This window comes from Mastigoproctus giganteus, chromosome 10 (assembly GCF_048544385.1).
Source record: "Mastigoproctus giganteus isolate SK-2022 chromosome 10, ASM4854438v1, whole genome shotgun sequence".
Taxonomy (NCBI): Eukaryota; Metazoa; Arthropoda; class Arachnida; order Uropygi; family Thelyphonidae; genus Mastigoproctus; species Mastigoproctus giganteus.
In genome coordinates, this window is record NC_143584.1 from 1151246 (window position 1) to 1166829 (window position 15584).

Consider the following 15584-nt stretch of genomic DNA (forward strand, 5'->3'; position numbering starts at 1 on the left):
GCGACATCTATATTACTTTTGTGCCCTCTTTGGGAAATTGTGCCCTCTATGGTGATAAAAAATATATATATCAAATGGAGTCAGATACACACAGGGTTGATCTCACATGTGAGAAAATTAGTGGTGTTGAATTGAAAGAGGTTGCAGGTTCAACAAACCTTGAAAATGGTATTAAGGAGTCAAATCTCACTGTTAGTAGAGAGACCACTAAGTCTGCAATTACAAACATAAATTAAGGAAGAATTGGAATTCTTCGCGCAAGCTGGAATTTCAGCATCCAAGTATGTCACAAGGTAAATTGTCAATGAGTGCAAGCAAAGAATCTTCCGACGCTTCTGTCTCTGGAGGTGTAGGTGAGAAGATGTTGGAATGGAAGGAGGTTCTCTCGAATAACGCTACCATGTCGGCAGAATTGGACAGTGAATAATAGGGACGATAAGGACATTGCACTTTTGATACTACGTAGATCTGAATATTCCATGAAAATCGTTATCAAAAGCGGAAATACTATGGTGGGGAAGAAAGTTCGGTTGGATCACTGTGTTCATCATGCAGTAGATCTCCTGTTTTAGGACGAAGTAATACGATAAAAGTCAAGATTAATACTCTTAAGAATGATTGCGATAAGGAATTAAGTAAAGTTAAGAGAAATGTTCAGAGTGATATGGATTTGGCTGAGAAAAATAAAAATTCTTCAGCTAAAGTTGCGATAGGGAATGAGACTGAAGCGAGTATCTTGTCGTCGTGCTCAAAAGAAATTAGGAACGAAAACATGAATTTTAATCCTGATGTCCAAAAACAGGACTTCTTTTGGGGAGAGAAAACTGCCTCCTGCAGATAGTGATTTTGGAGGAGGTAATGTAAACCCCTGGCTTGTACCCGTGAAGGGAGTTGTGTGTAGAAATGTATACTCTAACATTTAATTTATGCAAAGATTTGGAAGATTTCCTTTTTGCCAAGGAGAGCGGTATCAATCGAAGTTAAATCAGCAGAATGCTGTTTTGATGGGATCTGCTTGAGGCCATGGTTTTGGAATACAGAATGAGAAATTTAAGGAACGGATACAATGTACGCATGAATCCGCTCAGAATTATAAGCAAGATATGGATAATCGACAAAATCTGAAACTTTATGTAGTTAAGAGTGACGTGACTTCTGCTGCGAAGGACGTTGGCTTGAAAGTGCGTTCCTCAGACGATGAAGAAGCTAGATTATATGTTGGTGAACATGTTTTGTTAATTCAAGGTAATGACGACTCTGTACTTAAAAGAAGTGAAGATGTTCGAATTACTAATTACTGTTGATAAGGAAATGAGAAACTCGTTGAGAGGGGTCAGGATACAGAAGGTAAGAAACGTATTTGATCGTGGCATTGTTTTAGAGGCCCAAACTAAGAAAGACATAAGAAATTAAAACGTGTGAACAATTGGCACGTCTTGGGTTAGCTTTTGGATTTCTCAAAAGACCTGGAAGGAAGTTAATTGTATATGATGTTAGTAAGGAAGTTCAGAATGATGATCTTCTACGTGACATGCATGAGAAAAAAAAACTTTTTCATTTTGGATTGACGAACATGGCCACTAAATGCGGTTAAAGAGATCAAATTGTCAAGGTAAGTTGCACTGCACGTTGTTTCACTCTGCAAGCTCATGGCACGCGCTTAAAGAGTGGAACAACGTGAGAGATCAAATATCTTCGATTTTTCTCAGCTTTTTTCGCTCTGCATCTAGTTAATCGATCTCGGACTGAGATATAATGAGTGGAGGTTGTTCCGCCGCGGACCACACACACACACATACCAAATCGGACTTCAGAGCACACAGAAACAAACATCACACTTACTTCCCTCAAAAATTTATGCAAATGTAAGTTCCGCCTAGCACAAAGTAGTCAAGCATGAGGGTACAGAAGTACCTGCTTTTGATTTGACTGACTGTGGTTAAAACTCAAGTGGCTACTAAATATGATAATGTCCTTGTATCTCTCTCTCTCTCTCTCTCTCTCTATGAAATCCTCATATGGTTTTCCCGGAGTACAAACGGAAAAATTTATTTTATTTCATTTAATTAACTGACACCCTGCTGTAGAAGTACAGAGGTCACACTGAGCCCAAGAAAATACCGACCAACCTGAGTTACAAATGTACATGCCTTCATCTCGCCATCAGACACTAGAGAATCTCAGTTCGGAGTGGCCACTGATCACAGCGAAATGGACATGAAATTATTTCATGAAAGGGCTACAATCCATCGATTGACATTGAAAGGCTCACCGAACGTGGACTGTAGATCAATGTACAGTTCACGTTCAGGAGTGAGGTCACACTACACTCTTTCGGTCTGGCAGAGTCGTTTTGGTATCAAGGATGCCTGCAAAACGATGGTTGTAACCAGAGTATGCTGTCTCCAACGTGAAATTACGAGCACAGCGATGGTCATGGCCTGGGATTCTCGTGGCATGGACTAGATCAGTTGGCTTCAGTGCACAGAACCATTATTAATATTTCGTCCGACACACAGACGTTGGCAGAGCGCCAACCTCAACCTAAATGAAGATCTTTGGGATGAAGATCAAGACGGCTCTCTCTCTCAGTGGAAGAGAGCTGTCACAATACTACTGGCTTTATAAGAAATTGGTAGAACGTATTTGACGACGCACTGAAGTGGTTATCGCTGCCACATGACAGCCAACGCACATTTCTTTGAACCCCCTCCCCTGTGACTTCAGATCAGCGCAGCGATATGTATGGATTCCGTCAGTGTCGATCCACTGGTGATATTCTGGCTTATGTTACTCATTTATGGACTAATTCAATGGAAAGGTTCGGTGAAACACAAGTAGTTGCTCTTGACGTCTCAAGGGCTTTCGATCGTGTTTGGCATAAAGGTCTTCTAAACAAGCTTCCATCTTATGGTTTGTCAACTGTTTTTAGTAATTGGTTATCCAGTTTTCTCTCTGATCGCTCACTGAGGGTGATGGTAGATGGCTCTCTGTCTTCTAACTTCCCCACTAATGCCGGTGTCCCCCAAGGTTCAGTTCTTTCCCCCACTCTTTTCCTCTTGTATATTAATGACCTTCTTCCATTGACTGGAAATCCTATCCATAGTTTTGCCGATGATAGCACACTGCATTCCGCTTTCCATTTTGAGAAACATGGTCCTGCTCAATCAGCTTCAGCTTCTCGAAAATCCGCTACCAATTCCTTAAATGCCGATCTACAGGAAATTCTCCAGTGGGGCAAAGACAACTTAGTTGATTTCAACCCTTCTAAAACTCAGTCTTGTCTTATATCTCACAAAAAGGATTCTTCTGCTCCTATGCTTATCTTTGGTGACACTCCGATTTCTAGGCAAAATGATATATCTCTTTTGGGGATTACCCTGACTTCTAATCTCTCTTGGCACAAGCACATTACAAACATTGCTTCCTCTGCATCTAAAAAAGTTGGGTTTCACTTTCGCTCTCGGCGTTACTTTTCTTCCAAACAGCTGCTCACTCTGTATAAATCGCAAATCCGCCCTGCCATGGAATCTTGTTCCCACATCTGGGGTGGTGCCCCTAAAACCTCGCCCAGGCTTCTTGATTCCATTCAGAAGAGGGCAGTTAGGCTAATTAATGATTCATCTCTAACAGAGTCTCTCCACCCGCTGTCTCATAGACGTACTGTTTCTGCTGCATGCCTCTTCTACAGATACTTCCATGGGCACTGTTCTTCTGAATTGGCTTCTATAATTCCCGCTCTCTCTCTTTCAAAACAGTCCGAACACGTGCCGCCACCAGCCATTTACTGTCCAACTTCAAACCCACAGAACCAACTTTTCATCTTCCTCGTTTATTCGTTCAACTGCCGTTTTCTGGAACAACCTTCCTTCATACGTATTTCCTGAATATTACAATCTACAGAAGTTCAAGTCCAATGTCAACAAATATCTTCTTTCGTCTTTTCTACCTCCAACCCAATCACGGTACTAAGTACTATAGGTTCTAATACCTGTCATGTTTGGAGTTCACATAAAAAAAAAAAAAAAAAAAAAAGTGGAGGACTACGCTATGTATTCGAATACACATGACACCAGAAAGCATGGTATTCTTCCAAACTCCCGCAATGCCTACGTGGCCCTAACAGGAAAATTCAAACCCCTTTTCTATTAAGCTTCTTTCATTAGTGGATTGAACCAATAAGGTGAACAGTTCGTTAAGTTATTAGTCGATAATTAATTAATTTATTACTTCATTAGCTCAAGCCGAAATTACAGAAATATTAACTTGAGAGTTCGTGTAATTGATTTGTGTTTTCATACGACAGGTGCAGCGAACCCGAATCTCTCCGAGGGAAAGTGCTTGTGGAGGTTCCCAGCGATGCCCTGAAGTGTGCCACAAAGTCCGGAGGGTCGAAGGCCGTCGTTGTATTGGCATCTGTCACCCTCTTCGTGCTGCTCGTCGCTCTCATCGTCATCGTTTCGAGGATGGCGAGACAAAAAGCTAGTTACCAGCGGAAGCAGAGAAACGCTCAGAACTACCTGAAAGTGACCGGCGAAACGGACCAAGTGCACTTCGATAGGCGGTTCGAGAGGTAACTTCCACTTCATCCGCACGACTTCGATGATGGACTGACAAAAATCAATCCTCTGGGACTGATGAAGTCGCATTTGAGTTAGATCAGAGTGAGTGTGAGATTCTCCATCAGAATAAAGAAGCTGTGCACACAGAACTCGCCATTTTCCCCCACCGTTCATTCCCCACCACAAAAAAAAAATGATTTACGGAAATGTGATTCCATTTGCTCTGTACATTGCTATTGTAATTTCTGTAATATATGTTCTCAGTCAATAAATATCTAAAAAGTGAATGACCCTATTAACTCGTTTGCCAACGCTTGCCCACAGCCTACAGGTCATGTTAGGTTTCAAAAGCGCCGTCAGGTGACATCGTTATTCGAGCTTACCGACAATCTTTCTTTAAGGAAAATCAAACAGCAATAGGAAACCGAGAAGTGAAGTGATCCCCTTGAATGGTGTTTAGGAACTTAGCGAACGAGAAGTGAAAAGCTCGATTGAATTTTCAATGTATTAAAAGCAGGACGATTTCTTATTCCCTAAGCGCTACTTACAAGGACCATTTAGACAAGACAGCCCGATGGCTCTGCTTTAAATTTGGAGTGACTTTTGGCTTATTTAAGAAGAAAAACTGCACTGCTCTGTTTTGACTGGGGCCAAAATTTGAATGTCAATAATCAGATGGATTGTGTCGTGATTGGTGTACCGTTTATAGAGTTCTAAGACTGCTGTAACCATCTCAATAAATGAACGTTCTACGACTTTTTACAATTTTATTTACTGCTTAATGTACAAAGTTTGAGGAGCCATAGAAAGTTCAAAGTTCCTTGTTGAATCTTAAGTCTCCCGTAAAAATCGGACAGTCACTGTTGACCGACTGAGAAAGGCTGCATCCGACTTTTGAACTCCAGATATCTTGCGAACGAAACGTAGGGTATTCTACATTCTAGGGAAAATGCTGACGGATTCCAATTCAAAAAGGAATGGGAGAGAGAGTTAAACTATCCCCAACAAGTTCCACAGATGACAGATCACACTTTTTGGCTTGCAAAATGGGGAACATTTCCCTTCGGGCGTATTTTCTCTAAAAGACTTATTCTTCTTAACTGGGAATTTTTTCCCTTTTCCGTAGGTGAATTCAGATTCCTGCTGAGAACTGCAGAACATATTTGCGTTGGAACGGTTATCGTGGATTCACATCTGTTAAGTGTGTCCCTTGGCAGGATATCGCTGCAGTGGTGACCTAGTGTGGAGGAGATGTACGCGTTGTGCCGGGTGGTGGAGAAAAGAGCGATGGAGAGTCTCCAGTTCCTTAGTGAAGAGCATCTTGTGGTTTTGTTCCAGCATGAATTCCCAGCACCGAAACTTCTCACCATCGTCTGAGGCATCCTCCTCGTTCTTCTCCACTTCGCTGGTCTCTGCCGGAGGCAACTCTGTGGGGGGTTCGGGAATGTGGAACCTGACAACTGCCACAGTTTCTGGATGGCTATTTGCCACGGATCCTGCAAGTTGGGACAAGGACTTTGCCATCTGGCCGGGAGTCTTGGAAGTCCGCAGCTGGTCGAGCACATCATCCACTTCCATCATTCTCAGAAGAGCTCCGCTGCCGATCACGAGAAACCGGTCCGTCGAGTGCAGGCTCACTTCAGAGAGCTCGAAGTCTCGAGCATTCTCAGTGCAGTCTGAAAGTTGCTTTACTGGCTCCTCGTGACAGCCCAAGACACATTCCTGTAAGAAAATATCAATTATTTAAAACTGTTATTGAATTTAGTTTTCAGAATGTTATTAAATAATAGATCCATTCATTGTGTCAATAGATATGCGTCTGCCAGAGTTACGAGTATAATTTAATGTGTCTGCACAAATTGCTATTTCCAGTGGAGCCTTTGATACATAATGTCCAACAATGTGTTTTCTTGACAGAACGGCATCCCATTGCACCCTTAAGCCAAGAGCTACAGCACCTTCCCCAAACCAAAAAATTAGCCACCTCGGAAATTTATCAATTAATAACCCGTCTTTTAGCACGAATCACTTCGTGAACTGTCGTTGGCAAGGATTCAAGTAAGCCCTGCCCACTTGAATCCCTGCCAACAATTTAAATAGTTTATATCAATATTAGGCCATTGACCTTGCCCTTGCCCTGGAAAGCAATAGTTAATTTTGCAGATTATGCGACAGGTAGATAGCAGTATCACCTAAAAGTAGAATGCAATGCAAAGGTAGTCACACAGAACACATGACAGGCAGAACGAGACAAAAAAGGCGAATGCAGTAATTATTTCCTTCACAAGAACTGTGGCAGTAATTAATGATCCCCAGAGAGGTGAAAGAGACAGAGAGAGGAAGTCAAAAAGGCGCCTTTGCTGGGTTTACTGGATATCAAATTATTAAGTTAGGATTACCCGTAATTAATTACATAAACCCGTATATTTTGTGTCTGTAAATTGCTGGTCGATTTGATGGTTTTCAGTCCCTCCAAGTTTCATCTATCCAGTAAGCCCACAGCAAAACAAGCGAACGTTACAGCATTGGACGTTACAGCTGCGGCTGACATGTGGAGTTGTGAATCGTGCTACACAGTCTGGACATAAGCCTTCGTAGGTAGCACAGTTGGCAGGATCGCCATCCCCCCCGCACCGGGTGGAAAAGAGCCCCGTCAATGACGAGAGGAATTTTTATGGCTCTTTTTCATAACGCGGCTGAGTTAGTCAGTCTCAGGCGAGGATAGCATGGTTTTCCTTCCTGGAAACTCGAGTTTTTCGTCGAGCTAACAGAAATTCAATCTCACAACACACGCAATTTATAGACAATAGACATGGAGCAAGGATAGACTTAATTCCTGAGTCCATTCCAATCAATACATTAACTAAAATTCTCATCACATACAAAAAACCTTGTAAGAAATGTATCTTACAATTCTCACCCTCTATTAATTTCCCCAGCCCACACACACACACAAGATTTACATCTCACACACATTAGGCGTCGGTCCCCAAAGAACGGTTCCATCCAGATTGTGCTGAAGTTGAGTGGTGGTACAGTTATAAGAGTGGTTGGATTTGCGCAGTTTGGCCTCGGTTCTCTGGATGGCATCGGTGAAACTGTGAATGCAACTCTGTTGCGATATTCTTAACAATTCTGCTTTTCCTGCACTAGGGCTGGTTCGTTAGACATTTGCATCAACATCGTTCGAACGAACGATATTTGCATAAGCTCGGTGGAGAAAATGCGAAAAAAAAAAAAAAAAAAATTGTCATATTGGATTTTTTTTTATTTATTTTTTTGGCGCATCAGCGACTGAGGCATTATTGTGCTCCTGGAGTCGATTTTCTGTTTGCTAGACGAAAATCCGAATTTCCTGGAGAGAGAGAAAAAAAAAAAAAAAAAAAAAAAAAACTTTACCTTCGCCTGAGACAGACTAACTCAACCATGTTGTGAAAAACCCATAATTCCTCACGTTAAAGAAAGAATTCAACGTCTTTTTCAACCGGTGTGGGGAGGACGGCCCACTACGCTAATTGCGAGGAGCAACCAGATACGAGAGAGAGAGAGAGAGAGAGAGAGAGAGAGAGAGAGAGATATTATTGCAAGTAAATAAATACAATAAACATAGGTGTAAATGAAGTTGCAATTGTCCCGTCACCGCCTAAGTCCAGGGGATGCTCACATCAAGTCGACCGAAGATGCAATTGGCTTTTATTTCATTTGCGTGGCGAAATTGCTCCATAAATTAGTTAGAGGTCAATGAATATTCTTGGCTTCGGAACTACTTCACTTCCATAAACGAAACAGTTGGATCCAAAAAGCCACGCTGCATTCGCTTCTTCCCCTCACATCATCGACTATCAGAGAGCACTTAAAGAAGTGGAAAAGAGATGTGACAGTTCAACCACCGAGCTGCATGTCTCATTCCAGGATGTAGACGTTGCTTACCACGTTGGAGAACTGGACATGGAATTGTCGATCTGCAGTCATCGAAAGTTGTGTAATCTGTGACATTGAAATTGCAGCGTGAAGAAAGAACGATCGGAAGTTCATGCAAATCAGTAGTGCGCCGAGATGTGCAAAAGGAACGATCTGCAGAAAAACGAATGTAGGGGCCGTAAATTTCAAAGTAACACTTGTGTTACGCATTTAAGGGGCTCCTGTCTTCGCGGGATAGGCTTCAGAGCGAACAAAATTATCGGGATTGCCAGGGCACCGAAATCAGCAGCTTCACTGGAGAGTGGATTATTGGACTTCGAGAGGCTACACAGTAAGTAAACGTGCAACACTGTGTCTCCGGGTCAAGCCCTGCTAATTAACCAACTTGTGAACAAGAATACAGTTCAGCGTGCAGTTAACCAAATACGCCCTGATAGTAGTGAAGGCATCCCTGGTTTTATTATTATATTGTCCAGCGTATACATCATTGATTCGTTGGTGCATATAATTTCCAGCTGCAATCCTCAGCCATTCCTTCCAAGACAGTGGAAAACTTTCAGGATTACGCTGATTCCTAAAAAAGCTTGCAGAAATAACCATCCCGGCCATCGACCAATTGCTGTTTCGTCAATAATTATTAAAATTATTGAAAAAAATCATGCTCCCATATCTTCAACATGCAATCTTCGCTAATGCACCTGTCAATATGCATTTTGGTCCTAAAGGGCGCTCCACAACAACAAACCTAGCTGACACCATTGTACGCATCCAAACTGCGTTTCAAGATAAGGCACAATGCGATGTATTTTATTTTGACATCAAAGGTGCTTTCGACAACATAGATCTCAAAAAAGCTTTTCAAATACTAAAAAATCATTTTCTCGTTGACACAATGATTATTTCCTATCTTCAATACAGCCTAAATCGCAGACTTCTCCTCTTCCCCACTAGTACTGACAATATTCTCGTCACAACCTCAACAGGCATTCCGCAAGGAGCCGTTCTCTCCAGTACTATATTTTCAGCATCTCTTCAACCACTTCTACAAGAAAATCCAAATCTACTGGCATATGCCGATGATTTAAAGTTATTTATAATCTCCAAAGCCAGTGATGATATTCGCAAAGTTATCAATGATGCGAATTCACAGATTTGTGAAATCATCGAGTACCTGAAAGATCTCAATCTGAATATAAATGCAAGCAAATCTGCTCAAATTACTTATTCCCTTCAGAAACAACCCAACCACATAGAAATAAAAATTGCAGATGTCCCAATCCCAAATGTTTACGCTCACAAAGACCTTGGAGTTGTTTTTGATAAAAATCTCTCCTTTAATGCCCACTATTTATATGTTGCTCAAAAAATTCAAAAAGCAAAATGGTTAATCAAACAAGAAACAGCAGCGATTCAAGACAGAAAAAAACACAGTCATTAAGCATGTTCATAGATGCATCTTTCCCATTCTGTTCTATGCTTCCGAAATCTGGTCTGGTGCTCCTCAAGTAACCGCCAAGTAATTCATTGCCCTAGAATATTGGGTTCTTAGATGGCTCAATAGTAAGCTTCGTTTTCCCCATACAATTCAGCCACTTTTAATTATCTTCAACCAGTTACTCTCGAACAAAAATTTTCCCACAGCAGTGGAAAAACTATCTCATCATACCTTTAGCCAAAGTTCAGTCGCCATCGAAACCTAAACACTTCCGACCCATCTCCAACTCCTCCAGCCTGCTGAAGCTCCTGGAGAAGGCCTTACTCCCCATCCTCACTAAGCAGATCTTGCCCAGTAATCCAGCCCAAATTCACTACTCCCTTCCAAACAAATCAACGATCACCAATCTGCTAGCCACCACGAATACTATCTTGTCAGCATTGGAGAATAGGCAGGAACTAGTTGTGACTTACTTAGACATTGAGGCTGCATTTGATGCCGTCCAAGTAAACCAACTTCTCACTCTCCTGGAATGCCACTTCCAGATCACAGGGAACATATTATGCTTTCTCTCCTCTCTTCTGAATAACAGAGTTATAAAGCTTCGTACAGGAGATCGCACCCTTACTAGATCCGTCACCGCAGGAGTCCCACAAGGAGGGGTCATTTCGGGCCTTCTATTTTCATCCACTATCTTCCCACTGGTTGCACATTCTCGATGTCTACTGAGCTATGCGGACGATATCAAGATACTCACTCCCATCATCCCAGGTCAAGACCTAGATCTGGTAAAAGTGGAAATTAACAACACTCACCACAGTCACATCTTACCTCTGCCAGTTTGGGCTCAAGATCAATCCTGCTAAGTCCGAATTCATGGTGTATTCATTGAAGCAAACGCCTTCTCTCCAGCCTTCGGTTGGCAACACCCTCATCCCAATTGTGTCCAGCCATCGTGATCTGGGCGTTGTATTCGACCCAAAACTTCGATTCAACGCCCACATGGACATGCTCCTCACACGTGCTTCAAGACTCCGGTGGATAGCAAAACAACATCTCCTTCATATCACAGATAAAAAGATAACTGTGAGGTACATAAGAACAGTTATCTTTCCACCTTTACTCTATGCTGCTGAAATTTGGGCGTCAGCGGCACCGTCAATAAAGAAACCACTCTTTGCCACAGAATTCTGGCTCCTAAAGTGGGCCAACAGGAAGCACAACCTTCCAGCTCTGATTCGTACCACACAGCTTGCCAACTCTCTCGGGATTCCACGGCTTCCCACCTTAGTCGAAGACCAACGCCTCCTAGCAACAGTCAAGATGATAACAGGCATAATGGCAACACCTTCATTCTGGGATACCTGTGGCTGGAGGATCCCCCCTGCTGCCCTTAGGGCCAATCCCGAGCTCTACTCGCATTCAGCACGACTCCATCTCTCGGACAGGTTCCTTCCTCAGCAGATGCTCAAGCAAACCCAGGCACTGGACGCCGACCTCAACAAATTCGCTGCTGACCGGACTTACCGGAAAAAAATTATGATGAGTAGGACTAATCAGCAATGACATGTGTACCTTGCATCTGTTCCTGTCTGATTGAGCTGGTGCTCTTATCTCGATGTTAAGCCAGCTCAATCAGATTTAACTCTCGTAAGGAGTTCTCTCCTTTGTATTATAATGTTTTCTTTGTAAAATTACCTTTTTGTAAATAATTGTTCAATTTTCCCGGAAGTTTGGGAAACTGTAAGCCCCTGGCTTTATGGCCGTGAAGGGTAATAAAGATTATCTATCTCTCTCTCTCTCTCACAATATCCAGGCAACAGTTTTATGAAAACCTAAAAACAAAGCCTCTGCAACAGATGCTCAACGAGTCTGGAGTCATGCTTCTTGCAAAGTTAATCACCTCTGCTTGCGATTCACCAAACTTAGCCAATATAATAGATATCCCCAACAGGGAAAATTCAAGAAACCAGCAATTCAAATCCAACCTCTCCAGGCTCAAACAAATGGACAGAATGTTCCGCAATGCATCTCTTCACCTCATAAATCATCACAACATTGATTGCAACAGGTTAATCAACTCTGAAGCCTACAGGAGTCAGATCTCCGATGAAATGAAGAAAAATAATCCAACTCAGTAATTGCAACTGAAAGCCAAATGTCCTGTTCTGCAAATTCTTTTTGAACTCATAATTCCTAGTGATTGTTAATGTTTGTATGAAATCTGCTATGTACATATACTCGATTGTTTTATGTCATTCCCTTTGTATTATTACCTGCCCCTAGCCATGCGCTGTGATGGGCTTGCTGTATTTGCAATAAATGAATATTTATTTATTATTAGTAATAAATAACAATAGTAATAGCAATGTAGTGCAAGGAAGTATCCCTCGTCATAAGTATCCAGTTGGCTTTGAATTTATTCATACTGTCAGCCTCAACTAACAACGCCCGGCTAGCTCAGTCGGTAGAGCACGAGACTCTTAATCTCGGGGTCGTGGGTTCGAGCCCCACGTTCGGCGAAAAGTACTTTTTGTGTAGCACAGTTGGTATTAATCGCCATCCTTTCCACACCGGGCACAAAAGACCAGAGTTCGAATCCCGTCGATGACGCGAGGAATATTTAAAGCTTTCATAGCAAGAGACTTGAAGAGCCCATGAACTCAAACTGTAAGGAACGCTTTATAGCGTGTTGAAAAGTCTTATTGGACTGGCGATATTCCGTTCAGCAAAATGACTTATTCATGTATTTTATTTTATGTGTTCCTATCTAACAAGTTATGAACCACCCTCCTAGATGAATTCGTTTTTGTTTAATAAAGTGATAATAATAAAAATTATAACTACCTGAGGGGGCAACTTGTTCCAGCAATCAACGACTCGCTGGCTGAAAGAAAACTTCGTACAATCTAATTTAAACCTCAACCCCTGTAATTTGAATTTACAACTCCCCATAGTTCTGGAATTCTTTAAAACAGCGAAAATTCCACTTTCAAATCATTTTATTAACCCTTTTCGGAGCCGAGGTCAGAGGTGCCTGGTTGTTGCCAAGCTCTGTAGATCACATAATCTGAGTCTTCCTCGTACGGTCGCCCTTTTGCCGATCTCGCCATTCCAGTTGCCCTTTCAATAAACTCTGTCCTTCTTCAGATGAGGTCTCCATACTTGAACACAGTATTCCAAATGTGGTCTTACAATTGTCTTATGCAGTGGGATTATGACCTCCCTATCTCTATAGCACAATGTTCGATAAATCATCGGTAGGACCTCATGGGCTTTCTTGGCTGCCTGTTTACACTGCTCAGAAAACTTCATATCTGCCTATATCGTAACGCCCAGACCCCCCTTTTTTTTTAAAATTCGACCGCCACCAAGTGAGTAATTTATTTCTAGGTTGCTATTCCCCACGTGCAAGACCTTGCATTTAGCTGCGTTAAAATATAGCCGCTACTTCTCTGACCATCTTTGAAGTCTGTTCAAGTCATCTGAAACCTCAGGCAAAGATTCGTTAACCACCTGGTACCAGATGATAGTGGACGTATCAAACAACTCGCAATTTCAAAAAACCAACCATAAAATAGGCTGCAATCGGTTGATTCTTTTGTTTTTCTATGGCAGCTGCAAACACCCGAGTTACTGAAACGTGCACGACAACCTATTAATGTCCACAGGAACTGCTCGCATTCTCCAAACCTCTTCCACGGATGACACGACAAACAAAAACGTCCCCGATTGATCGGCAACCCTTAATCAGATCGAAATGTTGGAGGTGGTGGTCCGTGCATTTCTTCGTTAATGTGCGCAAAGTGTCGAAGCGAGTGCAGCGGGAAGACAAACGGAAAGGATGGATTAAACCAACGTGCTACTGAAAATATGGCCGCTATCCAAGTGATCGGCCGCACGAAGAAGGTGCACGTGGTGTGTTCCGTCGGTGTCTGACGACGTGCGCGAACGACAACGTTTTTAGACGATGTCCACTCACCTGTGCGGGAAGTTCGTACGAAGCTCGTGCCCACGTGTTTGTCCTTTTCCCGTCTCTCAGCACCTTGTTCCCCTCCTGTCCTACGACGACGCAGCTGGCAGCCGAGCCCGTGCTGACCAGTCGGACAGTCCGATTGACATCTGTCGAGGGAACGGAGATGTGGCAAAAGGTCAAGGAGAGGTCGCATCTCGACGTTTCGGATTTGGCCACCCTGAAAAAGTAAACAAAAATGAGCGCAGAAGCAGAGTACCATTCGTCACGCATCACGTAACTGAGAGGTCAACGCGAGGATGTAGTAGTACACGCGTTTAAGTTAGTATTATGTTTTATTCATTCAATAATGTAAAACTAAATTTAATAAGAATGAATTTAATAGCGAATTAAATAACAGTGGATTTAAAAATGATACGCGCGATGTATATAAATGCACGCTCAACCCATTGTGTAGTGTGCAGATGGTGATTATTAGGATGGAAGGAAGACTTTTTCTGCATATGCTAAAAAAAACAAAGCAAAATAAAAAAACCGTGGGAAAGATTCTGAGAAGAAACAGAAGCATTGAATGAATTCTTAAGGGAAAAGAACGTAAAACGGACTGATTTATAAATTACAGCCTAATCTCAGTCACTAAAATTAAACGAGGGAGGAGACAGATTTTGGAACATCTACGAAACTTAACTAAGGTAAAATCGTAACAACTGAAAACCGGTTCTGAACCGGGACACATGGCGAGGTACCCTCAAATGCGCTACTACTTGGGGTACGTAAAAGTAATTTAAACCCTTTTATTTTTCATTTCCAATTCTCCTAGAGTTGTACTGGTGCACCCTGGGGGGCTCGCTGCTGAGTGAAAGTTCTTGTAGGGGCTCTGGATCAGCTGTCAGCTTAGGGCTTTGGAACTATTGTGCAATCATTCTGCCGCGTGAAAAACAGGACTTCCCAAAGTGCAGTGGCACAGTTGCTCCAGTAACGATGGAATTATAGTTGCTCCTGAACCACGGGATCTTATGTAAAATATGCACACGAGGGATCCAGACTACCAATATCCGGTATTGCGAGTATAGAGTTCTGTCGGGGTTCTGGAAGTGTTGATTACATGTGCTGGCCCTCTTGTCACTTCATTCGTATTCCACGTGGTTGTCTGGAAAGTTAGAAGATGAAAGGATGCGGTTCTTGCGCGCATGGAAGATGTTGCCGATTCGTAGGGCGTAAATGGGAAGTCTGAGTAGTCCATAGCGAATGCCTTTTGAATGTTATGCTTTCGAATTAACCAATCTTTTAGAAAATCTTCTAAATGATTCTTCTACTTACATTCTCTCACATCCACAAGCGAGTTTGTTACTGGGCCTCTGGGATTGCGGAAAGAAAAGCAGAGATAGGTGGATCCAGCAAAGTATGTGGCCATTCTTGCAGCTTTCTGGTCGATGACACACGGAACAGGGATGGTTCGTACCGGTACTGATCTTCTTGGGAATCTCACGGCTGTGAAATATGGAGATGAGCGATCATTTCTGTTCGCTCTTTTCAGGAGCAGTCAGGAGATGGAATGCTTTAGGCAAGAGAGTTGCCAGTTGAAGGCCCACTTCCTAGAACCTCACCGAAATTTGAAAAGAGACCTTCTTCCGGCACTAATTAAGTCTCGTTCTGTGCCTGAGGAATCGATGGTATGACACTTACATCGCTT

The 15584-nt window shown here is 42.5% G+C and overlaps 1 protein-coding gene and 1 non-coding gene across 2 annotated transcripts in view; one reads left to right on the plus strand and one right to left on the minus strand.

Moving 5' to 3' along the window:
- Positions 1-5344: 5344 nt before the first annotated feature.
- Positions 5345-15584, minus strand: part of Phlpp (PH domain leucine-rich repeat protein phosphatase) — a 63589-nt gene continuing 53349 nt past the window's right edge. The window contains exons 11-12 of the mRNA XM_090383384.1: positions 13901-14111; positions 5345-6284 (exon numbers count right to left, since the gene is read on the minus strand). Coding sequence (XP_090239510.1) covers positions 5760-6284; positions 13901-14111 — 736 coding nt within the window. The 3' untranslated portion in view covers positions 5345-5759. The remainder of the gene's footprint in view (positions 6285-13900; positions 14112-15584) is intronic.
- On the plus strand, positions 12368-12440 carry TRNAK-CUU (transfer RNA lysine (anticodon CUU)). Its single transcript has one exon. It is a non-coding gene; the product is annotated as a tRNA-Lys (tRNA).